This window comes from Eucalyptus grandis, chromosome 6 (assembly GCF_016545825.1).
Source record: "Eucalyptus grandis isolate ANBG69807.140 chromosome 6, ASM1654582v1, whole genome shotgun sequence".
Lineage (NCBI taxonomy): Eukaryota > Viridiplantae > Streptophyta > Magnoliopsida > Myrtales > Myrtaceae > Eucalyptus > Eucalyptus grandis.
The window spans coordinates 46851640-46879427 of NC_052617.1; the positions used below are offsets into that span (position 1 = coordinate 46851640).

Genomic DNA, 27788 nt, shown 5'->3' on the forward strand with positions numbered 1-27788 from the left:
ACTGAAGTGTCGCCGACCTCGGAGATGCCGAGCCATGGCGAGGCTTGGCCTCGCCTTGGCTAGTTGAGGTCGACCTTGCCTAGCCACCGGTGAGGCTTGGCCTCCCTAGCTGGCACGAGGCCCAAGGCAAGGCCAACCTTGTGCCGCCTAGGCAAGGCTGAGGCTTGTTGTGGCTAGGTTGGCCTATGACGAGCTTGTCGAGCCTCGCACCGGCCTGGCGAGGCTCCAATGAGCTTGCCGGGCCTCGCCTAGCCGGTCACCGGCCACGATAGTGGTCAACGATTGGCTAAAGAGAAAAAGAAAAAAAAAAAAAGAAGAAGAAAAAACAATACAAGAATTAAAAAAAATTAAAAGAAATAAAAAAAATTTAAGAATCCTACCAAACTTATTTCTATCTCGGGAATAATGAGAAATTACAAAATGCATTTTTTACTCAAAAATTGTTCTCGAGAACAGAATCATAAATAAATCATTTCTGATAAAAAATTGTTCATTGGAACAAAATCGTTACCAAACGCGTCTCAAGTAACTTGAATCAATTTTTGACATCTTGAATTCTTAATCTGAGGAAACAGTGGGGTACTCCCTTTATAAGTATGATTCAATCGATTGTGGACTTAAAAACTGTCTTAGGTGCGTGCCACTGTTGGTCGGCATTTAAAGGGACTTGAAGATATTCAGTTTATTTTGGACTTCCTGTTAGAGCCAGGTATTCAAAAGTGATCCTCCTTTCACAAGCTCTTTTTGCGTATGCATGTTTGCATATGCATAATGAGAAAGCTCAGCTGCAGCAGAATGTCTAACTAAACTGGTTTACACTACAGGATTCAACATTTTGTAGAGTTCTATTGCTACTTCGGTTCCTTCATTCCCTCATCAGGTCGCCAAGACAACAGCAATTACTCCTCTCAGCCGGTCTGTAACCACACGGTCGCTGTGTACTGCTATAACAGCTTAGCGGGGCGGTCACATTAGTGGAACCTCGCACAGAACTTGCTGAATGGACCAGCCTTGTTCTAGTTCTTCACGTCTCGGAGGAAGAGAGTGAAACAAGGAAGGGAAGATACAGAAAGAAAAACGTGCTGAAGAATGTTTTGGTTGAATAACAGTCATTCGATTTCTGGGCAAACCAACGAGTGCTGGGCCGTTTGATCCCTTAAAGGGTGAGTCTTCATCAATCTCCTTTGGCTCTCTTTGAATTTGTTACTTTTCTCTGATTGCTGGTATTCCTTTCCTTTGCATGACTGAGAGAGGACTCGTTGCAGCTCCAACGCCTAATTCGAGAGTCCTGACATATGTCTTTGAATTTACAAAGGGTGAAGAACAATCAGACTTACTAAATCAACTTGCAGGCTTACAAAAGCAGAAGCTCTCGTGGTGGTGGCAAGTATCCCTTCCAGCTCTGATGCCATCGACAAGAAAGTTTTGAAATGCAATTTGGGTATAAACTGTTCCCTGAAACTGAACTCTCACTTGTGAAAAACATGTTTGGTTACTGTGGCTACAATGATCAACTTTTGCAAGAGACATTTTGATCCAGTATTTGACTGCGGTCATTAGTCAAACAACGTCACCTCGTCCTTTCTTACCCCAATCCAAGAATTGACGCTTGAAATTTCAGAACTGGAAAGAGAATGATAGGAACATGGTAACTACGAAACTAGCATCTTTATTCTGGTATCTTTGGAAAAAAGATGCGAGGACATCTTCCAAAAAGAGGCCCTGCAGAGGGTTAAAAGTAGCTCTAGAAGAATTCTTCAGACTTCAAGTCATGGTTTGAGTGAAGCATGTAACAGCAAGAAAGGAGCAACTAAAGCTGATGAAAAGAAGAGGAAGAACCCAGCTGGTGACCGGATTACTATGAACAGTGAGGGAGGGTCGATTGACGGGGCAAGAGAACACCAAGAAACAGATGGCAGAAAAGGACCTTGTCACTGTCTGGATTGTGCTTTGGTAAGTTAAATAAGTTTGGTAGAATGAATGCTGATCACAGACCGAAAACATGACTGAACTCTTGACAGGTTTTACTCACTGGGCTGCTATGTGCTGGCAAGGATGAATTTGGGTGTAGTGTCGGGTTTCAGAAACCCTGGGTGCTCTGATGAGCATGCTAATTCACGATGCACAGAAGAAAATTCCATAAGCAGGTGCTGATGTAATATGTGCATAATCAGATGTATCGCTTGCGGTTTTAGAGAAATGCAACTGAACTTGAACTTCCCAATAAAGACTGCTGCTTTACTATGACCGCAAAGAAATAGATGTACGGCATACCGAGATAAGAAGATGGTGGTCATGTGGAGGAAAGTGAAACCACAGACATCATATCTTCTATATATTGAAGAAATATGGAGATCAATCTATTTGATTCAATCTAGAAGTCTGAATCTGACAGACTAGCCATTCATCACAGCCCATTGAACATTATCTAGTGCAGAATCAGATGCTGACAGAGATATTCACGGAGCCAGAGCAATTATGGACCAATAATGAAGAAAAATTGCAGACGTGAGCTATTATCTGTATAGGTTTCGAGGACAGCTGAACAGACTTAATAGTGGAAAAGCAAGAACTGATGATGTGTGATCACAATAAAAGAGACCTATCTCGGAAAGCAAAAGAAAAAGAAGAGGATTGAAACGGAAGATTCATCTAGAAATCCTCACTACACTCTGCCACTTTTAGATGAAACTTCCATCCCGGGCTGTCCGCCTTCTCTTGCTGCGATGACATCAAGAACGCCATGGACGCTGAGCCAATCGCTTGTGTAAATGTCTGGCGAAGTCATCGGAACTCCGTTAAGCATCAAACGGTCGCCACTTCTTGTGACCTCGATAACAAATCCCTCCAGATGGGTATGCACCAATATTCCATTGTTGAACTCCAGTAGATCACTGGACGAGAGCTTGCACGGAATGACATGCCGCAGAAAGATGGAAGGGTAGTCGCTGAAACTCCCCCTGTGATTCACCATCGCTTCATCGGACGGAGTGAAAACTGTCAACATCTGATTATCGCCCTTCAGTTTCATCAATTGCAAACCAAGAAAAGAAGCCATCGCAAAGTAGCCTTTTGATCTCATTGCCCCACAAGCCTCACCAAACACATTCCCGCCAGAAAGATCCTCCAAACCGCCGTATCTTGGCGCTACACATTCAAGGTCAAGGACTGGACTCTGAACTGGAGCCGAAGTTTGGAACTTTGGATCGAAGAACATCTCAATCCCAAAGACCACCAAGTTCCCATCGTTGAACACCGGCGAGCCGACAATCTTGACGCCATTTATCTCAACCTGATAATCAGATGGCGAGGTGGTGACCATCAGAGAATGATTTGCGTTCATGGTGGATATCTTGGCCCCACGAGGAAGCGACCTCAAGGTATCGAGAGAGAGCGCATGGGGTGAGAAGTGTAATTGAAGGAGAGACAGTGGCGGCTGGCCGAACCGTGCGAAGGAGTCATCCGCGGGAGAGAAGACAGTGAGGGAGGGGACTTGAGGGGACATCAGGGTTTTGGAGATGAGATTGAGAGTTAAGGACATGGACACGAAGCCCGAGTTCGAGAGAACATGGGTGGCTTCTTTGAGGAACTCGAGAGGGAGGGGAGAGCACAGCGGGAGGAGAGAGAGGAGCACGAGGGCGATGGCGGAGACCGGAGTCGCCATTGTTGGAGCTGTGAAAAATGGAGTTTTTCTCTTTCGAAAGGCTCTCGCTTGAAGTCGTTGCAGAGAGAGAGAGAGGCTTCTTTTCTTCTGTTTGGGTCTCGCTGAGAAGGTCGTTAACCGTTATCTAGCTTGGGGAAAATTTTGGAGGGAAGAGGGAATGACCGGCGCAGACCAGAACGACGCAAAAGCCCTTCTAGCATTTTCTTTTCTCATTAATCAGTACAGAAGCAAATTCTGTGCATCTTTTTGTTTATTATTTAGTAATTAATTAATAATATACGTGAACAACCGTGGTGTATGTGTCACGGTCCGTGAATCCTCCCGTACTCGTGACACTTGTGAGTGGCGCTTGGGGTTATCTGGTGAAGAGTATGAGGCAGAAGGGGTAGAACACAACTGGTCTGTGGGAGTGGCGTCAGGACGGTTGGTGCTAGGAGTTCTAGGATAGAAGGATTACATTACTTAGGAGCTCTGAAGACGGGGTAGGCCTCCCGTGCACAAACTGGTCGGGAGCTGATGCCGCTCTCCTGACGAGGCCATGGCAGGCCGAAACCAGTTGTTGTACCTAAAGAGAACTGCTGCCTTACTCGATGGATCAGACGCCCGAGCAAAGCTGAGCGTGGTAGGATCTCGCACGAAGAATCATTCACCGTATCGTTCGTGGAACAGCTAAAGAAAGGGCTGGCCTGGCGAATTCCGCTCGCTAGGCGCCCGCGGGTCGTTTCCGAGGCCAAGGAAACTCTCGGCCCGTGACATATGGCTATGCGCCTCATCCTCCAAAAGCTCCAATTATAATTAAATCTCCCCTTATCTCTCTTCTGAGTTTCGACTATAGATAAGCATTGCCTAGAACGCCGCCATGTTGGAACTCTATCACGCGTCCTCCATAGATATCAAGCTCTTCTGGGGGATGCTGTTATCGTGTAATCCTAGCTGTGGGGGATCATTTTAATTAGGCCTTGTTTCTAGAGATTGAAGATTGTCTCCAACGGCAACCATCACAGATCATTTTAATTAGCCCTTGTCGTCGTTTTGACCAACGAACATCAAAGGCCAACTTCCGCCACTCACCGAAGATCTCTAAGTTATTTGTCACGAGCCAAAGGTCTTCATGGCAAAATGGGCTGAGAGAGTAGCCAAATAACTCCGACATAAGGTCTTTTGAGTACTCTAGAATAATTTTAGGGGCAATATAGAAAATGGATACTTATATTTTAAAGTATAATTAATGCAAATAGTTGATAGATTGAGACAAAAAATATCTACAATTGTAATCATGTCAGAAGTGCTTTTATATAAATATTGCCCCTCCTATCATTCCAACTACCCTTGAATCAAGATTTCCTAAGACACATGCATACATATTTGCGAAGGTCAATGACCTGAATTTGATAATGACAATTTGAGAGGGGAATAGCAAAACACGAAAAAGCTGAAAAATAAAAAAGAACAGGAACCTAGTCCTCTTCTCAGCTTACGGGTGGAATTCCAGATAGATTATTAGAAGGAAGATGGTTGACCCATTGACTTTTTAGATTTCAGGCCAAGAACCAATTATCACGACTTGAGACAACATGAAGCAAAGAAGAGTCAATTGCATAGGGTCGCTTGATTGACTCTGTTTCTTCTTCCCGAACAGTGCCTTGTAAAGTACGTCGACCCAGAAATAAACAAGAAGACGGGGCCGATCTCTTAACCCCATTTCGACTTAAAGGCTTAATGGATGAGATATCAATTTGGATGGGCTGAAAAAACAGGAGTGTTCAATTATAATTCGCATGAATAGAAAGGTGGGCTTGGACTTCTTCCTCCTTCGATGGCAATTTTGGTTTGTTCTCGCTAAACCAGCACATGGGTCTACAGCGAAATGCTTGCAACGATTTAGCAGTAGATATTTCATCTGACGGTTCATGATCATTAGGAGTCTCTACTCACGAATGAATGTTCAATGAACTGTGAATCTCTAAACATCGCCGTGAGCACTTTTTATCACAACGGCTCTGGTTTAAGTACGAGAGAGGGATTCGATAGGAAGTTATAAAATTATTTTCTAGTACAACCTTCAATTATAATTAGTAATTTGAGAAGCAGGAAATCAACGAATTCCCTAGACGCAAACTGCTTAATCCACCTTCTTTGGACAAGGTTTTGCCCACCGGAAACATGACTTCCTAACTTTGTCCTTTTGAAGAAGAGTCCATGAACAAGAAAGGGGCAGTGAAAAGACATTGAAGATCATGTCCTTTACTCATGTGCTCAGCCCCTCCATCCGGCGCTCAATCGAAAGCAAAGGCTTTCCTCAAAGGAAACTTCCACAAATCCTTTCTTGGCGATGAAGAGTTGCCCTTTCTTTTACGTAAACCTATAACTCAAGACATCCATTCTCTATGCATCTCCAAAACTTCGTCTCTCATTATTCTCACCCTTCCGTCGTGTATCGGTGTTTCCTTGGACTCTGCCATAGTTATCAAGCTCATGTAATAAGGAGCAATCTCATGATGTCGCATTAATTTATATGATAAACCCCTGAAGCCGCTAAGTTCAATCGAAGGAATGCTAAAACATTAGAGACAAAGTTCTTGGGGAGAATTACTAAAAAAGTTTTAAATTTATTACAATTATGTTAATTCGGTTCTAAGTTTTTTTTTTTTTTTTTTTTGCCAATTTAGTCATAAACATTTTACAATTGTGCCAGTTTAGTCCATCTAGTCAAAATTGGCCGATCGGCGTTGACGTGGATGCCGACCATCCGGCGAAAGTTGACATGGCAATTTTTTTAATTTTTTAAATATTTTTTTTTTTTTTCCTCCTTCTCATTCCTTTGGCTGGCCGGAGTCAGCCTTGCTGGTCGATGGCAAGGCTTGTCCCTGCCGGCCACTGGTGAAGGTGAGCCTCGCCTAGCGACCGCGAGGTCGCCGTCACCTGATCTGGCAAGGCTCGGCCTCGCCTAACCATGGTGAGGTCGAGCCTTGTTGTCCTTGGGCGAGGAGCCTTGCCAGCCACTAGCGATAGTCGACCTCGTTGGTGGTCAATGAGGCTGCTGTCACCAGATTTGGCGAGGCTCGGCCTCGCCCAACCATGGCAAGGTCGAGCCTTGTCGTCCTTGGGTGAGGAGCCTCGCCGGCCACCGGCGAGGTTAACCCTCGCCATGGTTGGGCGAGCTATGGCGAGGGTCGACCTCATCGACGCCGGCGAGCTTGATTCTTGCCATGGTTGAGTGAGGCCAAGCCTCGCCAGATCTGGCGGGGCCTTGCCCAGCAACGGTGAGGCCGGTCTCGCCATTGGCCAGCAAGGTCAACCTCACCAGCTAGAGCAAGGAGAAGGTGAAAAAAAAAAATGGGTAGGGCTTTGCGGTCCTCACCTAGTCGCCTAGTGGCCGATGGCGTCTTTGGCCCTGTGAAGAAAAAAAAGCAAAAAAAAAAAAAAAAAGAAAAAAAAAAAGAGTAAAAAGTTCCAAAATTTAAAAAATTATCCACGTCACATCATCAACCACTCGTGTTGGATAGGTAGAGCTAACTAAATTGTTACCTCAGTGATTTGTGGCCAAAATTAATCAAAAAAACTACATTGATAATTTATTAAAAGTTTTTAAAAGTAAATCGACAAATCGTCAAATGGGTTTAGGATTAAATTGACATAATTAAAAGATTTATGCTTGAATTAACAAATTAACAAAAGGCTTAAGGGAAAACTAGCACAACCACAATAAGTTTACGATTTTTTGGTAATTTTCCCGTCCTTTAAACCTTGAACAAATGATTAAAGCACTCGAAGCTATAGACTAGGCACCTCAATTTATTATGCAGAAACTAACACAATCATTCAGCTTTAGGCGACTGGTTTCGTTAACAAAATAAAAGGAGGAAACCTAATTCCACATCTAGAAACCTTATGCACGAAAACCTTAGGATTAGCAACTCAATCTAATGGTTTTTGCACAATTGACATCGAAACCTACGGAAAGAAGCAACGTCTTGTCCGCTTCTCCACTCGGGTTGCGTAGGTTTACTTATAATCAACTTAACTTAAACAACAAATCTAAGAAAAGCAACTCTAATAACACACCCTAAACCTAAACTCGTAGCATCAAATAATCTTAACTACCCAGCTCTATAATTGTCTCAAGAAAACCAATATCCGCCATATCCAACACGTGCGAACCTCACAAGGAAACCCTACAAATTCCCTAAACCCTAATGATAACTTGGAGGGTGCTTTAGGTCGATAATTTCTTTACTATATTCTCGCTAATAAGGTAGGTCAACCACGCCGTCCACCCCTTTTTTCTAAAGCACCTACACGATCATCCTGAAGAATAATAATTGCGTTGAAATGGAAGGGTGACGAGTGGTTTAATTATCCCTCTTTTTCGAGCACGAGATGGAGGGAGGGATCGAGGGTTTCCTTTTGCTTTTTGGTACGGTTGCCAACCAAACCAATCAAATGATCATATGCATGAGATCATGCATGTAATTTGTTTCTACTTATGTTGTTGTCAAGCGTCGACCGCGGACCCCTTCCAATCAGAGAGAGAGAGAGCGATTGTATTCTATTTCGATACGTAAACCTGTGAGTTAATGCGATGAGGAGAGGATGGATGAGATCGCCACCTAATCTGGTCAACCAAACCCTCCCCCAACCGACGACCATCTAGAAATGGTCGTCATCCGAATGGTCAAAGGCGTCCACCATCCTAACTAATTGAAGCTTGGTCTCACGAACACGAACCCTGGAGCGATTTTTAAAGCTGTTTACGCATAGTTTTGACGTCTCGAATGTCGTTGATCTCAACTGAATCGATTGAAGACTTCTTATCTTGGAAAATACCCGGTAATGATAGCCGAATCCGATGAGCCTAGGAGGAAAACAGAGAGAGGGAAATTTGCAAATACCATCCTAAGATTTACTTCTCACATTGGACAATTCATTTGAATATGTTTTTACAAACCAATTAATTATATTGCTGGGATATAAAAATTTGACCCGCCGTCTCCAATGCTTGAAATTTTGAAAACAACCGTCTGTGCACTCCTTTACCTAATTAATAATTCGAAGTACCAATTGACCGATTGAATAATCCTTCTCGTTATTGGAGGTGAGAGAGTCACGACATTTACCTAAGAAAACAATACGAGGGTGGGAATGAATTTCCTGATAAAGATTATCCCTAATCCTATACTTATGTGGACCGTGCATTGTGGAATTTATTATAAACCCGTTGACCTTCATCGCTTGCGTTGCATTTGTGTTCACACGTGTCAATTGGAGAATCAAAGGTGTGATCATGCAAGTTTCCGTAATCTCTAGTGATGGCTTAGTAAGGATTTAATTATGATATATATCAATTTCGCTTATACGTATACATATATATTATCTAAACCTTTAGCTTGCATTTGTGGAGTTCCATTGCTTTCGATTCAATGTAAAAGATGGGTCCAAAACGCAAGAAATTGCGCTCTGTTCGTGTTAGTAGTGCAAGCGAAGTTATAAAACAGGGCAAGATCCTCGTCCATTCCAAAAACCTTCATTTCATATTATATTTGGCTGACGCTAAACAATCTCACTAGTCAAGGAATGCACAAAACTACGGAAATTTAAGTGGAGAAAAAAGGTGAAAAAAGGGAATTGGGATATACTCTCAATGTAAAGAGGCATATTGATCTCGTTTATCATACATGATCGCGTCTATAGATGTCGATTGCAGAGATTGTCCAATTGAGAATCCGGGCCCAGGAAATCTTCTTCCACATATTTTGGACAGATAAGTACTGAACAAAAAGAAATTCAGCCAAAGATAAAGACAAGTGAAAATAGATTGAGAAGAGAAAAGGAGAACATGGAATAGAAAACCTCAAAAATAGGCAAAAAGGAGGATTATTATAGAGGGAAGCTAAAATGAGCGGTCAAAACGGCAAAGGCGAAGGGATAAAAGAATTCGTGTCGATCGCAGGTTGTTCTTGCGCTTACCGTTGGAATCTCTTGCCTTCTTTCTATGTTTTCAACGATTAACTAACTCGTAAACACAACCCATGAAAGAAAGAAGAGTTGTTCGAGCTGAGAAAGCGACTCGTTTTGTCCCTGTTTATTTTAATCCACAAGCTTTTAGCCTCTCCCTCTCTCTCTCTCCCTGTCTCTGTCTCTATCTTGTTTCCTCTGTATAACTATTTTTAGCTTCCTCACGAGTCCCATGTCCCCAAGTCATTCGCAACACTCCATTCTCTCTTCCTCTTGCTTCAGAGAAGAAAGAAACTAGAAAGAGATTTTCATATAGAGAGAGACGGAGGGAGAAAGGGAGGGAGAGAGGTAGGGACTTTGTTTTGTCTAAGCTTGAAGCTATGCCATGCTCTTCTTGTAAGTCTCCTTCTCCCCTTTTAGCTTCCTTCCCTTTTCCCCTGGAATCTTTTTCCCTTTCCATAAGCCAAAAAAGCTATTCAATAGTCATCGTTCAAGGCTTTTGAAATGGTGAAGAAAGGGAAGAAAAAGTGTCTGGCTTTCTTGTTTTAGCATCTGGGTCGCCTTCCTTTTCCCTCATACTTTGTTCTCTGATTGGTTTCTCTGACACCAGGTGCTCTGTTTCTGTCCCCCGCTTTTGTACATAGAAGAAAATGATGTCTTTTGAGAACACCCCTTTCATTCGGTTGCTCGTTTTGTTTGGTAATTCGGTACCATCAAGAATGTCTTTTTGTTTTGCTGTCAAGGGAGGATGCTATCTTTTGCATCTTTTATTTCTTTCTCATACCTGTTCTTGTTTGATGATCTTAATTTTTCGGTGTAAAGCTGGAAACTTTTTGTTTTCTGAACGTCACGATATGACTCTGTTACATTCTAATCCATTTTTCAACTCATTTGTTGATAGTATGAACAGAGGCAATTTGTCTTCTGTTGATAGTCTCCCGTTCTGTTATTGCTCTTTACCTTCTGCACGTTAATATCAAGAGTACAGCTTTTCTTTAGCTCTATATTGATTTAGGAAATCATTGTCAATGTTCGAAATAGTTGATTCGATGTTTTGTTGCCACCCCTTTGTCTCTGTGATTGGCTTCCGCTGTTTTCTCTTTGGATGTCTCTTTGGCCTTTTCTGTGTCCTTGGCTTAGTTGTTGCTACTTGTTAATCATCCTAATGGTCTCCTGTTTCAGAAGTTTGCTAAAAGAGAAGGCATCGAATTGAATTGGTTTGGCCATCACTAGTACGAGTTTCTTGCGAAGGAAGCAAGTTATCTGTTGGTTGAAGTAAATGGGGGATCACTTCGTGCTGTTGGTGGATCGCTTGCTCACCGAGTCGACTTTGGGAGCTGCAATCGAGAGCCAGAACCGGTATCTTGAAGCTGCAAAGGCGGCTTCGGACTTGAAACCAGCTGACACCACCTCGCACAAGGTCGACTTAGGCAATGTATCTTCTACAGGGAAATTGGTTGAGTGCCGCATATGCCAGGACGAAGATGATGACAGAAATATGGAGACACCATGCTCTTGTTGTGGCAGCTTGAAGGTTAGTTGAGTCGTCCTTTCTACGTTTTGTAAGATGCTGTTCATTTGCTTTTTCCAGTGATGATTTCTATGAATCAACCTCTTTGTAAGTTCCATGGAGGTCGATATCATTTATCTGCACAAGTATCATGCACCACCAGCCCACGTCAATCTGTTTTAACCGGTCTAACAGAAAAAGTACCTGGAACGATTTTTTATTGATGTTCTTATGTAATTCTTCCTTGTAGTAAAGACTTCTAAGGTCTTAAACATCATTAGCTCGAGCAGCAATGCTACTAGTTTGCCCATGTGATATGTGGTAGGAGTAGAAAAATGTACCAAGAATGTGGATGGGATGTATTTCCTCTTAAAAAAATAGACCGTTTTCGGTTTGGATTACTTTATCTGCATAAGGCGCCTCTGGTGCAATCGCAAAGTTGTTAATGGACTTCATTGTTGATGTCATGCTTGGTCCTGCTGCGGCAGATGATCTGTGTCCTGTTGCCAGATCTTTCATATTAGAGTCTCTTGCCAGCTAACAAGCCAATTCTGTCTTTCGTTTATATGGTTCCACCGCATAGTTTCAATCCTCTGGCTGCATTTTGTTTAATCATTCTTTCCTCTTTCTTGAATCCTTCAGTATGCTCACCGCAGATGCGTGCAGAGGTGGTGTAATGAGAAGGGCAACACTTTGTGCGAGATCTGTCATCAGGTAAAATTTGTTTCCTTCTCTTTTATCATGCACGCTTGCTTCAACATATATCATTCCCTTGCTTAAACTCTTAACTCCATGTCACATTGCTTGGCTGGTTTTTCTGCATTTCAGCAATTCAAGCCTGGTTACACCGCCCCGCCGCCACTATTCCAGTTTGGTCGGGTTCCAATGAACTTCCGGTAATTAAACAACAAACCTATCTAATTTAAGCTCTCTCATCAGGTTGCTGAAGAAAATTAGTTATTGCGATAGCTCCAATTTCAGCATGTTCTTTTGCTATGTTTCAGGGGAAACTGGGAGGTCTACCGGGGAGACTTGAATGGGCCGCGGTTTATAGCGATGGTTTCGCCTGATCACAGTTTCTCTGAACCGGCATATAACGAGCAGTCGCACTCTGTATCAAGAAGCTTAATGTGCTGCCGTTCCGTGGCTTGCATTGTAATTTCCCTCTCCCTCTCCCCCTTCCCTCCAAAAACAGAATCGCACACGCGCATTACTACCTGAAAATGGCCATCTCTTGCATCGACTCGGTTAAAAGTTCACCTTGAGATACTCTGTTCATTCATTAGATAGTTCCGGGATTTTTCCAGATGCTAAACCTGCCACACTTTGATGCAGTTCATGGTTCTTCTGATTCTGAGACACACTCTTCCGGTCTTGCTGAGCGGCACTCATGAATACTCACTGCCGTTGCTAATGGTAAGTCGAAGAAAACTAGCACAAATATTTTTAGCTTTACAGCGACAAGACTCGCGGCTAATGTATGATTTCTTTGTGAGACAGTTACTGTTTTTACGAACCGTGGGGATTATCCTGCCGATTTACATCATAGTAAGGGTGCTAACTGCCATCCAGCGCCACCGGCGCGAACAGGTACAGGACACGTCCCTAATGCTGCTGATGTTCCCCAAACCCAAACACATTGTGCTTCATTTCTTTTACCGAGCACGAGTGCTTATTGATAGGCAACCGAATCACTAGTAATTTACTGATCTCGGGAGCAATCCGCAGGTGTCTCCAAGTTCATCATTCGATTCATCAGACGAAGAGACCGAGAATCCTACCCAGCAGCCTCCGCCTCATGCTACGCGTGCCAACTGAATTCTGCCCCAGAATCGAACCAGGGCCGTTCTGAGGGATTTCGATGGTTCGGAAAGGCGCTGAGTGGTTTCTTCTTGCGAGTGATTTCTTCTTAACAGCAAGTGAAGAGGAAGGAAGGACAGAGAGGACTTCACAGCTGTTGTCTGGAATCACTGGATATCTCTTCACTTATATAACTTGGCAGTAGATGAGGAGGCTACACCACGAAAAATGGTGTGTTGTTTTAGTCTTCCAAATGATACAGTGCAGCTGCAGGTGATCAGATCATTTTCTACAATTTTTTTTTTTTTTTTCATCCTGGAAAGTTTGTACAGCCAAAAGGGAATTATCAAAATGTATATGTATACACATATATACAAGAAATCTGGCATAAACTGTACACTGTCTGGCCGTTGCTTGAGAACCCAAAAAAAAAATATAATTCCATTGAGAAGAGGGAACAGAAAATCAGTTCCTTTTGACTTATAACCAAGGTTGTTAAAATCAGTTTTATAACTGACAATGCTATGGAAAACTAGTTGGCGCGTCGAGATTGGCGAGCCCGCGTGCTTCTCCCTGTCCTTGATCATCTTGGCCGAGACCTCGCCGGTCACTGTTGGGCGACGGAACTGCCCCATCCAAGAGTCAGCATAGAAAAGGGTCACATGTCTGTGTTTTTAAAGGGTAAATTAGGCACTACGATTGGCTTATTTATTCATGAAAGCCCTAATTTTAAGCCATTGGAATAATGGTTTATTTATTTGGCTAGCTCTAGTCTAATTTGAGCATTATAGCTATATTAATTTTGTTTAGAGGGTTTGGAAGCCTTACTTGTTGTCGCGCAAATTTGCATTGATCCGTACTCTCTTAGGATCGTTGGAACCTTCAAATCGGAATCTCACCCGAATTCTTTTAAATTAAGGTCAGGAACTTGAGATATTGTAATTGAAAGAGAGAGAGTGGTTTAGAATGGATTTACATGGTAGAAAGATGAAAGATGAAGGTCCCATCCACAGGGGCTTTGCCCAAATGAAGGCCGAGCCAACCCTTCACAGGGCTACTCCGATCCTGCGCAGCAGCTATCCGAGCCGCCCCATGCCTGTGGTGCTGGCGTGTCACCCGACTAGTAGTTTTTTTTTTTTTTGTCGGAACACCGGACTAGTAGGTTTTTTTTTTTTTTGGTCAGATTTTAAATTTTGTTTTTGGTCAGAGGACTAGTAGGTTGGTTAGTCAAATTTGATCAAATTTTGACCGGCTAGAACTTTATCCGTCCGGTTGACACGACTTTTGTGCCCGGGAAATGCTTGCGGCCGTAGCTTTTGGAAAACATGATTCATCAATCTTCGAAACAGTCTCGATATTGTGGATTTCGGGAGAACCAAATGGACGGTCACGGTGAAAAGTAATCTTGTTTTCCTTCATTAAAATTCGATCATCATGAGTCTCACAGTGTCTTGCGACTTGTATTTTTAAGTTGGAATTAATTGATCGGATCAAATCATAAAATTCCCGTAACCTCATCATCGGAGGATTGTGATTAAAAGATACAATATCTTAAGATCTAACTTCCAGTTCAGGCAAATTAAGCATCGATTGGAAGCTCCGAATGAGCACGGTTCAATCGTATTTTTTATTGATCTTTTAAAGAAATAATATTTTCGATCAATCTTTGGTTATATCGTGTGTAAAAAATTATGTATCTACAAAGTGTAATTAGTATATTTGACTTGAAAATATAATCTGATCAAATATAGTTTGATTATTTTGATCGATGGCTTCGCAAAGAACGTCCTCATCTCCTCCGCCGAGCAAGCAGTAAACCTTAGCCATTATGGAAACTTTGAAATTCTCTCTTCTCGTGGGGGCGAAAGACTTACCTTGGAGTCAGATTGTCTTAGTTTTATTGAAAAGTATGAAGTCTTCAAATCAGTTACCACGGAAACCTCTCCCTTATCGACGAAGCCCATGGGCTAGTTTCACTATTCTGTAATTAAAGCCAGTCCGTTGTCGTTGGGCCACGGATGATTTGGCCGACTAAGTAGTAAAGGGGAAAAAGCCCTACTTGAAACTAGTTGGCCCACGGTCCGCAGGCCCTTAGAAATGTACTTTGTTATGAGATCCTGCTAGTGGGTTCTTTCTCTTCAAGTTGATATTTCAGACAATTTTTTTTTTTAAAAAGTATAGATAATCAGGCCATTCATCAACAAGACTCCTTTTTCTCTCGCAGGAGAGTTTCCTCTCTCGTAGGAGAGCTCCCTCTACCTTTGGTAGTCACTGAAACCCAAAACCCTAACCTCTTCCTTACAAATTTCACTGTTCCATTGTTAATCATGGCTGACCCACCCAATCGACACCGCAAAATCACCTTTCCCCCTTAAAATCGCCACCTCTTCTTCCCCACAAAACCCTAATCCTCTCCCATCTTCATCTCTTTTGACCTGGTTTTTGTTTCAGCTAGTGCACGCTCTCAGAGATTTTGTAAGCTCTTCAATGGATGAATCGGAAGAATCTGAAGTCCGCCTTGCTGCACTTTGTAAGCGACTGGGCAAGCTGTGGCCAAAAGACAAGATTACAACAGTAGATGATGAAATAACCCCAGAGAAGATTGAAGAATGCAGATTATCTTTAATCGGCCAGTTGCATCAAAATCCAAAGGTAAATATTCAAGCATTTCAGAATGTTATGCGTCGAGTATGGAAAATGGATAATGTGGAGATATCCCCGATAGCCCAAGGTATCTTCGAGTTCCGATTTTGGTCGGAAACAGACAGGGATAGGGTTCTTCAACAGGGTCCCTGGTCTTTTGCAAATCACTTACTCTTGCTGAATTTATGGGAGCCTAATATACCTCCTGCATGTTACAACTTCAAAACATGTGAATTTTGGGTGCATATACATGGTTTACCAATTGAATGGATAACGGAGAGGGTGATAAAAAAAGTGGCTGGGGAAATAGGCAGTGTCTCGGAGGTTAAGATTGAATCTAGGGGATATACATCCTACAAGGTAGGAAAGGCAAGAGTCAAGATAGACGTCTCGAACCCTCTGATTTCAGGGTCGATATTCAGCAACAGAGGAAAAAAATTATGGCTGGACTTCAGATATGAAAGATTGCCTCACTACTGTTACTCATGTGGGCGCATGGGACATTATTCTCAAAATTGTGAGGAGGCTCCTTTTACTGAGGAGAAGTTTAAAAACATGAAAGACTTACCCTTTGGTCCTTGGTTGAAGGCGGAAGTTAATGAAGTTAGCCCCTATTGGGACCTATTTTATGGGAAGTCGATTGAAGAATTGATGGAAGCAGAAGCCATACCTGAAACTCCACTGGATGCAGCACCTATTGTGGTGTATAAGGGTAACCCAACAGATTTGGAGAATATAAGTACCAGCAGGGCAAACGAGCGCGGGAAGGCCAAGATGAAGGAGCCTATGGCTTGGGAAGAGGATATGGATGTGCTGAATCCTTCACAAGAACTGAGAGAGAGTGGAGGTGTATCTTTAGCAAGTAAAGGATCTCTGGAAGCCCGAAACCTGAAAAAATGCAAGAACATGAAACCACATGTTAGTAAAAAACCAGAAGAGATATTCTCCTTATGAAGTGCAGCATTCCAATAATGAAATCTTAGATGCGACTCAATTGTTGGAGACTCCAATTCAGACTTGGGAAGAAGCACAACAATGGGCTCTGGTGGCTAGCCCTAATAAGCCACCGAGTTACACATGACAATTCAGTCTTTACGAGCTTTAGTAGCTCAAGAAAAGCCTACAGTCCTATGCTTATTGGAAACGAAGAATAGAGAAGATGTAGTGAAAAGAATGCAGAAAAGACTAAAGTTTCAGAATGGCTTCACAGTAAATCCAAGAGGCTTGGCGGGGGGATTAGCAATTTTCTGGAATGAACAGGTTACCATAACTATTATATCCTGCACTATGTCTTTTATCGACTTAACATGTTACTTGGAAGAGACAAAGCATAGAATGCGCATTACTTTTGTTTATGCACCGACTGAATTTCAGCAAAGATTACAGCTGTGGGATGGAATTTATCAGATGACTAGGCTGAATCGAGACCCTTGGCTGTGTGTTGGAGATTTTAATGAAATATTATATCAATGGGAAAAAATAGGTGGAAGAGCGGCTGAATACTATAGGTGTAAAGCTTTCCAAGATTTTACAAATGCTTGTGCTCTTATGGATCTAGAAAGCAAGGGTTGTGCCTATACTTGGGCAAACAATAGAGGAGGGGATGAGTTGATTAGGAAGAGGTTTGATCGAGCTTTATGTAGTATGGATTGGAGGGTCTCTTTTCCATCTGCGGAAGTTATTGCGTTACCAGCTATTGGGTCGGACCATAGTCCCATTTTATTAAACTTGTTTCCCCAACAAGTTAAACGTAAAAAAGAATTTAAATTCGAAGCTTTCTGGGTTGCGGAGGAGGACTATGAACAGATTGTATTGGAAAGCTGGAATTCCTTTGGAGGGGAGAATGTAAATATATCGGTTCGATTAAAAAAGGTGGCTGAAGAGCTAGCAATTTGGAGTAAAAGGAGATTCAGAAATGCAGAAAGACAAATTTTAATGTTGAAGAGAGAGATGCAGGCCATTTCAAACAACGCAAATGCACATTATGACACAAACAGAATGAATTGGCTGAAAATGGAGATAGAGAGACTATGGAGACAGGAAGAAGTATATTGGGGTATGAGATCCAGAATCAATTGGCTCAGATGGGGGGATAAAAATTCCAAATACTTTCATGCAACCACAGTGCAAAGGCGTCAAAGAAACAGGATAGTAATGCTGAAAAATGAGCATAATGAATGGTGTCGGGACCCCATACTTTTAAAGGAGATGACAGCAAACTTTTTCAAAGAGCTTTATACTTCTATAGGGCAAAGAAATATCCAACCAGTCATTGACCAAATCCCATACCTTGTAACAGAGGAGATGAACCGCGTGCTGATTGAAGAAGTCACCCTACAAGAGGTTACCACAGCAACTTTTCAGTTGGGTGCTCTCAAAGCTCCTGGACCAGATGGTCTGTGTGGAAAATTCTATCAACATCACTGGAAGGATATTCAAGAAGAAGTATTCAGAGAGGTCAAGTCTTTCTTTAACTCAGGAAAGCTTAATCCTGAATTGAATCACACATATATCACCCTTATACCGAAAATGCAAAATCTAGAGAGGTTGGATCAGTTTCGCCCTATTAGCCTTTGTAACTATATTTATAAAATCATTTCAAAAATCATGGCGAATAGACTAAAACAGTGGCTGCCTGACTTGATAGCAACAGAGCAAAGTGCATTTGTAAATGGGCGACAAATTCAAGATAACGTCCTAATAGTGCAAGAAGTGCTCCATCAGTTACGCATCAGAAAGTGGAAAAAGAAATTTCACGCGGTGCTGAAGATAGATATGAAGAAGGCGTATGACCGCGTGGAATGGGATTTTCTTAAAGCTAGCATGCTGAAAATGGGTTTCTGCGATACTTGGGTCTCTTGGATCATGGAATGTGTCTCAACAGTATCTTTCAGCGTCAAAGTAAACGGGGAACCTACAGCTTCTTTTAAGCCTACTCGCGGGATAAGACAAGGTGACCCACTTTCTCCATACCTATTCATTATTGTGGCAAGCGTCCTATCCATGATGCTGAAAAGAGAAATGGAAAATGGTAGCATTAAGGGTATTAAGTTGAATAGATTCTGCCCATCACTATCCCATCTACTATTTGCGGATGACCTAATCCTGTTTTTGGAAGGCAAATTGGTCGAGTGTCAAAATGTAGCAATGATCCTAAATCAATATTGCTTTGTGTCTGGACAAGCTATAAATCTGAACAAGTCTGGTATGCTCTTTAGTAAAGATTGTCCAAGAGAACTGAGGAATAACTTGACTAAAGAAATGAGAGTACCAGAGTTGGAAAAGACCGGGAAATACCTCGGGATACCTTCTGATTGGGGTGGATCCAAAAAGCAAATGTTTAACTGGATTCTTGCACGAGTCAACATGAAATTGGAGGGCTGGAAAGAGAATTTTTTTATCAAAGGCAGGGAAAGAAATTCTACTTAAAACTGTGGTGCAGGCCCTACCACAATATGCCATGTCCATTTTTAAAATTCCCCTATCTATTTGCCGTACCATTGAAAAGAAAATAGCAGCTTTCTGGTGGAAAAACAATGAAAACAGGGCAGGTTTACATTGGAAAAACTGGGATATTCTCAGAGCAAGAAAGGATGAAGGTGGGCTAGGCTTTCGAGATCTAATTAAATTTAACGAGGCACTATTGGGGCGGCAAGCATGGAGACTAATTCAGAATCCGACTTCTCTTTGGAGTCAAATTTTCAAAGGACTCTACTTTCCACACACAGATATATTACATGCAGAGAAAGGCTCAAGACCATCATGGGGTTGGCAAAGTCTACTCATGGGAAGAAATGCTATCAGTCCCTCGTTACAGTGGGTGGTTGGAAATGGGGAAAAAATCAGCATCAGAAATGATCAATGGTTACCGAGAGGAGTTATTGGAGGACCTACAAATAGAGATGACCCAATACGGGTGTCGGAACTTATAACCAGAGATTCTGCCACTTGGAAGGAGGATAGAGTACAAGAACTATTCGACCATGACGTGTGTCAAGAAATTCTAGCAATCCACCTAAACCCCCAATTTCCAGAGGATAAATTAGTCTGGAAGCCAACCAAAACAGGGAATTTCACAGTCAAAAGTGCATACAACAAGCTCAAAGCACAAGGAGAACATCACAAGCAAAACCATGCTTCTTCATCCTATCATGCTCCACGATCATTGTGGAATAGAATATGGAAATCAAAAGTTCAACCTAAAATCATATTTTTCCTATGGCAAATTTGTCAAAATGCACTAGCAACAAAGGAGAATTTATATTGGAGACATATCATACCTGAGGCCATGTGCTCAATTTGCAACAAACATCCAGAGTCGGTAGAGCATCTTTTTCTCCTTTGCCCATGGACAAACCAAGTCTGGGAAGCTGCTACAGTGACAATACAAAGAGATGGTCAAGGGATTACTCAGATAGAGGAATGGCTAGCAAAATTTCAACATACTTCAGTGTCTTTTGAGCGATTAGCATTCTTGCTGTGGCAAATCTGGAAATCACGTAACGATTGGTGCTTTAGAGAAAAACCGTTGAAACCCAACCACATAATCTCCTCAGCACCGGCCATGGAATAAAATTTCATTAGATGGATGAAAAAACAGACCAAAACAGAGCAAGCGTCGGTGCGTCCATCCCAATTCGGGGAGGCTTCAACGGAGACCTCCCCCCCAAACCCCAATCCTCTGATGCACAGTACATAGCAGATCCCGAATCCCATTTCTTTGACGCATAGCAAGACGCAAAATCGGAATCCCTCACCACAAAGCCCGAATCAGGAGCAGATGCTATCCCCCCCAACTCAGATCGGGACACACCCGTAGGACTTACCTCAAAGTTCGACTCCTCTGCCAAAAGGCTCGAAGAAAAACGGGACTCGGTTGCTGCAGCGCCAGGAACAGAGGTCACCACCTCCATCTCAGATCTGGAGGTCGTCGACAAGAACATCATCTCAAATACCCACCCCTCCGACGCTCGGCTTAGCCCAAACCCGGAATCTGCCATTGCAGCGATTAAATCAAACTGAGAACCCTCCGAATTTCATCTGGACTCCAACAGGAACCTCTACAAAATACGGCTCACCTCAAATCTGGACTCCCCCGACGCACGGTGTGATCAAAATAAACGTCGATGGCTCCTATCTTCAAGAAACAGGGGAAGCGGCTATAGCTTGCATATGCCGAGATAGCCGAGGAGTCCTTGTTGATGGTTTTGCGCGCACGGTCAGAGTCTCCTCCGTGCTTCAGGCGGAAGCACAGGCGGTGCTACAAACCCTAAAGTTTTTTGAAGGAAGAGAAGAAAAGCAGATGGAGTTGGAGTCAGATAATCTTGAACTGGTGAAAGCGTTAGTCGAAAGTACACCGCAAAGCAACTGGGAAGTAGATGCGATAATATGTGAAGTAAAAGCACGTGTTATTACTTTCCCAAATCTGAGAATAGCCCATTGCCGACGAGAGTGCAACAAAGTGGCGGACTGGGTCGCCAATGCCCATCGAAGAAAGGCCCTTCCAGCTAAATGGGTTTTTTATCCTCCCTCTTGTCTTTTGGACTTGTTATGTTCTGAAGCTAGTGCTTCTATTGTCCAAACTTTGCTCGAATGAATGCAAAAAATTTCCTTTCGACCAATAAAAAAAAATAAAAAATCAACAAGACTCTTTTGGAAAAAAAAAATGCTAGTTATACGAAAATCGATCAAACGAAATTGATATACTAAGGGTGCGTTTGGTAACATTTTTGTTTAAAAATTGTTTATGGAAACGAAAAAAAAAAAAGTATTTCTACTTCAAGAAACAATTTTTGAACAAAAAAAAACGTGTTTGATAAATCTGTTCCCGAAAATATAAAAAGAATAGAAACACGTTTGGTAAATTTGTATAATTTTTTTATTTCTTTTAATTTTTAATATTTTTATTTAATTTTTCTATTTTCTTTCTTATTTTCTTATTTATTTTTCCTTTATTTTTCTTTTTATTTTTTCTTCTTTTGGCCGGCAACCTACCGACAAGGGCGGCGGCCTCGCCCAACCACGGCGACGCTCGGCGAGGCCGAGTCGGCGGCCGGCCCAGGCGAGCTCGGCCTCGCCGGATCTGGCGGCTTGAGCTCGCCCGACCAAGGCAAGGTTGAGCCTCGCCGGGGGCCGGCGACGCTCGGCCTCGCCGGCCGGCGACGCTCGGCCTCGCAAGGTGACGCCGGCAAGGTCGCTCGGCCCTCGACGGCCGACGGCCAGGCCAAAGAAAAAGAAAGAAAAAAGAAGAAGAAAAGAAGAAGAAAAAAGAGAAAGAAAATGGAAGAGAGAGAAAAGTGTTCCTAAATTTTTTTGTTTAACATTTGCATTCGGATGTGTTTAACAAAAAAAGTAGATTTGGAAAAAAAAAACGCAAACAAACGCGTTTCTATTCCTTTTTTGTTCTCAGGGACAAAAAAACAAAAAAACTGTTTTTAAACAGAAAAAAGAAGTGAAAACAAACATGCCCTAAGTAAACAATATCCAACACTTTAGAATTATCGATTTTTTTTTTTTTTTTTTTTTACTTAGCGTTAAGCTTTTCCGCGGGAAAATAAAAAAAAGGATTCCGAAATCGTCGTGATTGATGACCGAACCGCCCGCCCAAGTTGACCCGATCCGATCCGATCCGACCTGATCCGGAACCGGTCCATTTCCACGAAAGCGCCCACCCAACCGCAGTCGGATCATCAATTAATCATTACAGAGCGGAGGCTTCCAGTTCAGAATATTCCAATTAGGGTTCCATCCTCGATGCCCCCGATTCCCTCCCAACCTCAAACACCGAAGCCAGAAGAGAAGCCCGTCGATCCCATCCGCCCGCCCGTTCCGCGTAATCGCACCTCCGTCTCGGCGCTCCGTCTCGCCGGCCACGATCGCCGGAGGTAAGTTCGGTCTCCAATCCCTCATTCCTGCCTCGCTCGCTTCTCTCTCTTCTGCTGCCGCTTCCGATCTGCTGTTGCCGCCGAAACCGCCCGTCCCCGCGGCGGTCGCCCTGTGTTCCCGCGTCTCGTCGCGGGTTTCTGCCGGAATTCGGCTGTTTTCCCTTCGCCTCGCTAGGTTTTGGTCGGGTTGGTCGGGTTGGTCGGGTGACTAGTCGTGAGGTTTTCTGGCTTTGTGAGACGGGGCTGGGAATGCGGCTAGGGTGTTTGAGCCGAGGAGCGGACTCTGCGCTTAGGTTGCTAGGCGCGGCGTCGGATTGTTCTCATTGGCTTGGTGGTTAATGGTGCGGAGGAGATGTGTGTAGCTGTTGTATGGAGTTCCCGCGGTGTTTAGCATTGACCTTGCGATGTTTCTTCTCACGGGAGGCAGGACTCGCGTGTGCTTTTGTACTTGCAGCTTTAAGCGCTGTGGACGCGACTGAGCTGGTGGATAGGTATTCGCTGTGTGTCAGGACTGATTTGGACTTCTTGATTTTAAGTGTCGGAGTTGAAATCGTTGCTGTAGGTGCCGAAACGCGCTCGTCGTTGAGTTTTGAGTCGCCCAGATAGAGCTCTAAACAGATGGCTATACCTGCAGGTTAAATGAAACCAAGAAGACGAGCTGAACAGAGAAGGAAATGTTTTTATCAATTGGCAATTGGGAGAATTTTGGAGAGAACACTTATGCTTTAGTAGGTCTAATGATCGATGTAAACTATATTTGACCTGTTTGGTGAAATGTGCGTAAACGCCTAATGTATCATTTTAGATTGGAAGCGGCAACTTGGACGCCATTTTCCCCTTTTCATCATGGTAATTGCTGCCTGCTTTACTGTTTCCACTAAAATGAGGGTATTGTTTGCTCAATGTGCATGCATTCGAGATGATAATATTAATTATCGGGAATATCTTGTGTGAATTTAGCAACTCTGACTATGACATGATGGAGAGGTAAAATCTTCGTGAGGATTGCTTGATCTCCTCCTTCCATTTGGCTAGGAGAATTGTTGTGCTCGGTCTCCTTCTTTTAGTTGGCTAGGAATCTTTTTTATCAAATGTGCTATCATTTTTTCCTTGATTTTCTCCTCCGGAATTTATATAGAAGAGTAACATTGAGCTGTAACCATATCCAATTAATTACTCAGCTTTTTTATTTTTATGTTTATTTTTATTTTTATTTTTATTTTATTTTCTTTATTTTTTTTTTTTTTTTTTTTTTTTTTTGTTTTTTTATTACTAAGCTTTAATTGTCTGACAGGACCTTGAGAAGGCTGTTGAACTCATCATACTACCTGCACAATGAAGTTCCTAGAATACACTCCTCTGGAACGGTAATCTCCTAGGTAGTATTTTCAGAATCTCAGCAGCTTTTCTGGAATGGTTGAAGTGAAGCTTCCCAATCGAAATATTGCAGAATAAATGATTTTTTGGATAATTTGAGTCTTGGCGAATGTACCATCAAAGGGTGCCTTGAAGCTTACTCCTGTACGCATGATTTGCTTTCTTTTTTTCTGTTTTTCTTTTTTTCTTTTTTGTGGTTTGCTTCATTTTAATTGACTGTGACCTCCCGTGCTGTTCATTGTAGGCAAGCATACAGGAACAGATAAAAAACTTTCCCTCAGTTTGGAGCATGAGGTAAGTTCAGGTTAATTCAAGATGTCGTTTAATTTGAATAGGACTTTATAATTGTTGAAAGGAATTGCTTTGTTGGCTATATATTCTTCCTCCTTTTCTCCCATATAACATTTGACATACAGATGGGATCAATTTCAATTTTAATTAACAGCCGAGTTTCTATGCCAGTCTGGTCTTGTTATCCCAATATGTTTCGACTTTTTTCTAATCCAGATGCAGTAGATTGAACAGCGTGCATGGTGAAAGTTCATGTAATTGCACCTGAGAAGATTATAGTAAACAACCTTTTAATGAGAAATGTTCATATTGGCTAATCATTGCTACTAGTATCTAAGTAGCACCCACACCAACAGGCGACACGCGACATGACATGACATGATAACGATACACCGACTCATCATTTCTAAAAAAATAGAGAATTTCGACAAGTTGGGACATGTTATAGTAGTGTATAACTATACCTATCTGTTGTCGATGTTTTTTCTGGTACTATTGTGAGATGAATCCTCTGGAGAATCTTGCTAGCTCTTTAGTTACATAATTAAATTGCAAAGCTTAGAGTAAATTGTGCTCGTGTAGTTATCTTTAACATTTGGAATTGTAGAAATATATTGGATGAAATATGTTCTTAGTACCAATTTATTTTGTTGAAGATATTAAAATTTCATTCCCACAATCCTAACAAAATAAATTTCATTCCCAATGCTATGTACTTCCCCACGTTTCACTGATTAGGATTAAAAAAAATGCTAAAAAATGCATCAAGATATTTAAGACCTGTATAAGTGGACTGGTTATCACCATACAAGTACTGTTTTGTGTGCTTTTCGTTCATCGTCTCAGGTTGGGCCTTACTTTCTCACTCCCAACCCCAATTCCCTTGTCTCTCTTTAGGTGGACAGAGGCCTTTGGTATTTTGTATGCATATGTCGTGCTGGATCTTGTTTTACAATTTATGTCTCATATTTGAAATTTTTCCTATTCAATTTCAGATTCTTGATTATCTCGGAAGATCTTCAGACACTGACTCTTCTTCGCCAGTCGATCACTTGTTGAGCAGATCCAGGTGCAAAAGAGTTCTTGGCTTCACATATATGGGGTTTTCACTTGTTATGTTTGTTTGACTGGATTTTTGCTTATGGTCAATGCAGCCGAAAGACATTGATCTATCTGGTTCTTACGCTGTATCACATGTATCCAGATTACGACTTCAGGTACATCTGTATGTTCGTTTCTATTTTGTAACTGCAATAGAAGGAAGGATTATGGGTAATGTCTTCGTCAGCTGACTAGGCGACATGGCAACCCGTTGTATAATCCTTTCGTGATCATGTTGGGAGTGTTGTCAAAGGTTGACAGACAGTTCAGAGAACTGTTGCTCTAGGAGGAGCTGAGAGTTCAAGTCTCTCCATTTCCCAAGCTGATATTGCTTCTCTCACAATCAACTCGTAACCCAATGACGTTTGGTTATCACATGACTAAGCAGAGTCTTTATTAGGATATTGATTCTAGCAATTCATGTTCTAGCAATGGTATTAGGATTACCTGTCTGTTGGTTTTCCAGTGTGGTGAAAGCTCATCAGTTCTTTACTGAGGAAAGCTGGGACAGTTTTAAGCAGATCTTTGATATGTACATGTTTGAAGCATCCAAGGTAATTCCTTGTGAACTTGGTTTACTCATATCTGAATTAACGTTGGTTTTTATCAATTTGACATGCAAAAGTGTGGTGTCACCTGTCATTCCATTTTCTTCCTTTTCCTCGTCATTCTTGTTGCAAGTTCCAGTGATTTCGAGAAATCTTCTCTATGGAATTTACATGTAGTTAATTGTAATCGATTTATTACTGTCATTGCTTTTGTTATTGTTTATCGCTACTAATGAGAGCAGAGGATCTTCTTTAATGTCAAGAGGTTCTGGTTTTTCTATCTACATTAGCTATGGATGAGGAGGAGAAACTCGGTTTGAGGTTCTTTACCCTTCTGAGTTCTCCTGCTTATTCCATAAATTTTTTATCCCACAAAAGTGTACTATTTCCACCTTTTGTTACTTGTATTTGATATCAATGAAGTTGTAATGTTTAGCTGTTAATTTCCAGGAATGGGTGGAGGCAAATGGTGATGGTTCCCTTCTTGAAACCTTAAAAGAGGCTCTGGATGAGGTGAATTTTGCAAGAATATAGCTGCATGTTCCGTCAGCAAGTGTTTCTTTCCCTAACTCATAGCCATGCAGGTTGTTAAGCTATCCGAATGCGAAATATACAGCTATAATCCCAATTCAGATGCAGACCCGTTTTCAGAGAGAGGAGCAATGTAATTGTCTGTTCACTTTCGCCTCACTTGTGCAAGTGGTTTCCATTATGTTAATCATTAACTCTCTTTTTTGGGCCCCTTCAGATGGTCTTTCAGTTTCTTCTTCTATAATCGGAAACTGAAGCGCATTGTTAGCTTCCGATTTTTGTGCTTAAGGTGGGTGTGTTAAGTTTTAGTTTAGTCATGTCATTCCTTCCCTTGATGAAACTTATATGTTTTCGCCATTGCCTTGGCAGCAACTTGGTGGTGGAGGGACTGCTTCCAAATGAATTAGGCTATGGTGAAGATGAGGAAATCTTCGATGACATGGACATGTAAATACAACGCCTAGTTGATATGTGTATTCTGTCCAGAGTAGAGACTTGTAGACCTCCGGCTGTACATGTCTGGCGTGAAGCTTTTTCAGAGAGCTCAATAGTAGGTCTAGTTGATCTAGCTTTTCAGCGTGCAGTTGCTGATGTCATTTCAATGGGTTTTATGCGTGTAAAAAGTTGTAATGCTTGAAGACTTGCTGATATCTGGAGTTTCTGTTAAGCGGCTTTGGCGGAACAAGGAAAAAAGGAAGATTCTGGAAGGTGTGCCCCGGTTTATTCTCCTATGTTCGGACTCTGACATGGTCATCACCATGGCTGTTTTTGAAATGTGGTTTGGTGGTTGACGAGTGTCCTGAGTCTAATTTCGGGTTCTTTTAGCGTTATTGAAAGGGATAGGTGGTATCATGTCGTCATGTGGTGTTGATAATCTCATTGAAATACTTTCTGCCCGGAAGGATTACTCCAATAGTTTCCTATATGGAGTTACGTAAAATTTGACGGAACCCATCGGACTCTGTGAGCCCTTATTGAGAATAGATCGAGTCATCACGCCTAATTTTCCTCTGGTCCTCCTTGCCATACAAATCCCATTCTCGATGTTTATCTTTTGGTGTAGGTTTCGACTTTCGTGGCCATCGCTCATGCAAGTCACACTTACTCCTGGAAAGCGCGTTCTGAACGATCTCATGGACAATTTAAATCTAATAATTGTGAAGATAAAATTCTGGAAAAAGGCTTCGAAGTCAAAATCCTGATATAGTATAAAGCATATAAGTCTCGTCCAATTGTTTTGTCCCTTAAAGGTGGCCATCATTGAATCGACCCCTTTTAAAAAAAATATGCCTAACTCCATCATCTGTTACTAAAGTTATAACGCAAACGGTACTCCGATAATGGTACACTTGTTTATCCTCTCATGATTGAACAAATTTAAAAAATCACAGAAAATATTAATCATGTCGAGATGACTAACATCTCTCTCTCTCTCTCTCTCTCTCTCCAGCTGTAGCGTAACGTTTGGACATTGGTACTACGTG

The 27788-nt window shown here is 42.1% G+C and overlaps 3 protein-coding genes and 1 long non-coding RNA gene across 12 annotated transcripts; 3 read left to right on the forward strand and 1 right to left on the reverse strand.

The window, feature by feature from the left end:
* The first annotated feature begins 292 nt into the window (after window positions 1–292).
* On the forward strand, window positions 293–4419 carry LOC120294769. The gene is made up of 3 exons (XR_005552063.1): window positions 293–709; window positions 825–1953; window positions 2022–4419. It is a non-coding gene; the product is annotated as an uncharacterized LOC120294769 (long non-coding RNA).
* Window positions 4420–9779: 5360 nt separating this feature from the next.
* LOC104453736 lies at window positions 9780–13380 on the forward strand. Of its 4 annotated transcripts, none has more exons than XM_010068354.3 (8): window positions 9780–10015; window positions 10805–11153; window positions 11772–11843; window positions 11958–12025; window positions 12134–12284; window positions 12465–12545; window positions 12630–12719; window positions 12858–13380. In XM_010068354.3, the coding sequence occupies exons 2-8, from the start codon at window positions 10899–10901 to the stop codon at window positions 12945–12947; spliced, it is 807 nt and encodes a 268-aa protein (XP_010066656.2). In that variant the 5' UTR covers window positions 9780–10015; window positions 10805–10898; the 3' UTR covers window positions 12948–13380. The 4 variants fall into 4 exon arrangements, with proteins under 4 accessions (XP_010066656.2, XP_039170979.1, XP_010066654.2 ...); XM_039315045.1 differs by having other exon boundaries at window positions 9780–9967; window positions 10802–11153; XM_010068352.3 differs by having other exon boundaries at window positions 9781–10015; window positions 10802–11153.
* Window positions 13381–15145: 1765 nt separating this feature from the next.
* LOC108955120 lies at window positions 15146–20948 on the reverse strand. Of its 4 annotated transcripts, XM_039316205.1 has the most exons (8): window positions 20651–20948; window positions 20399–20565; window positions 20019–20130; window positions 19853–19942; window positions 18870–18952; window positions 17862–17906; window positions 16243–16460; window positions 15146–15476 (listed from the first exon to the last, which is right to left on the reverse strand). In XM_039316205.1, the coding sequence occupies exons 3-8, from the start codon at window positions 20115–20117 to the stop codon at window positions 15394–15396; spliced, it is 618 nt and encodes a 205-aa protein (XP_039172139.1). In that variant the 5' UTR covers window positions 20118–20130; window positions 20399–20565; window positions 20651–20948; the 3' UTR covers window positions 15146–15393. The 4 variants fall into 4 exon arrangements, 1 of the variants encoding a protein (XP_039172139.1); XR_005552363.1 differs by lacking the exons at window positions 20399–20565; window positions 20651–20948 and having other exon boundaries at window positions 17862–17995; window positions 20019–20125; XR_005552365.1 differs by lacking the exons at window positions 18870–18952; window positions 20399–20565; window positions 20651–20948 and having other exon boundaries at window positions 17862–17969; window positions 20019–20125.
* Window positions 20949–22272: 1324 nt separating this feature from the next.
* On the forward strand, window positions 22273–27113 carry LOC104453737 (repressor of RNA polymerase III transcription MAF1 homolog). Of its 3 annotated transcripts, XM_018859704.2 has the most exons (13): window positions 22273–22456; window positions 23091–23184; window positions 23262–23305; window positions 23751–23823; window positions 23907–23977; window positions 24078–24127; window positions 25120–25193; window positions 25279–25341; window positions 25692–25779; window positions 26224–26286; window positions 26358–26437; window positions 26522–26593; window positions 26674–27113. In XM_018859704.2, exons 4-13 carry the CDS (start codon window positions 23792–23794, stop codon window positions 26753–26755), a joined length of 675 nt encoding a protein of 224 aa, XP_018715249.2. In that variant the 5' UTR covers window positions 22273–22456; window positions 23091–23184; window positions 23262–23305; window positions 23751–23791; the 3' UTR covers window positions 26756–27113. The 3 variants fall into 3 exon arrangements, with proteins under 3 accessions (XP_018715249.2, XP_010066658.2, XP_010066657.2); XM_010068356.3 differs by having other exon boundaries at window positions 23091–23305; XM_010068355.3 differs by lacking the exons at window positions 23091–23184; window positions 23262–23305 and having other exon boundaries at window positions 22274–22456.
* The last annotated feature ends 675 nt before the right edge of the window (window positions 27114–27788 follow it).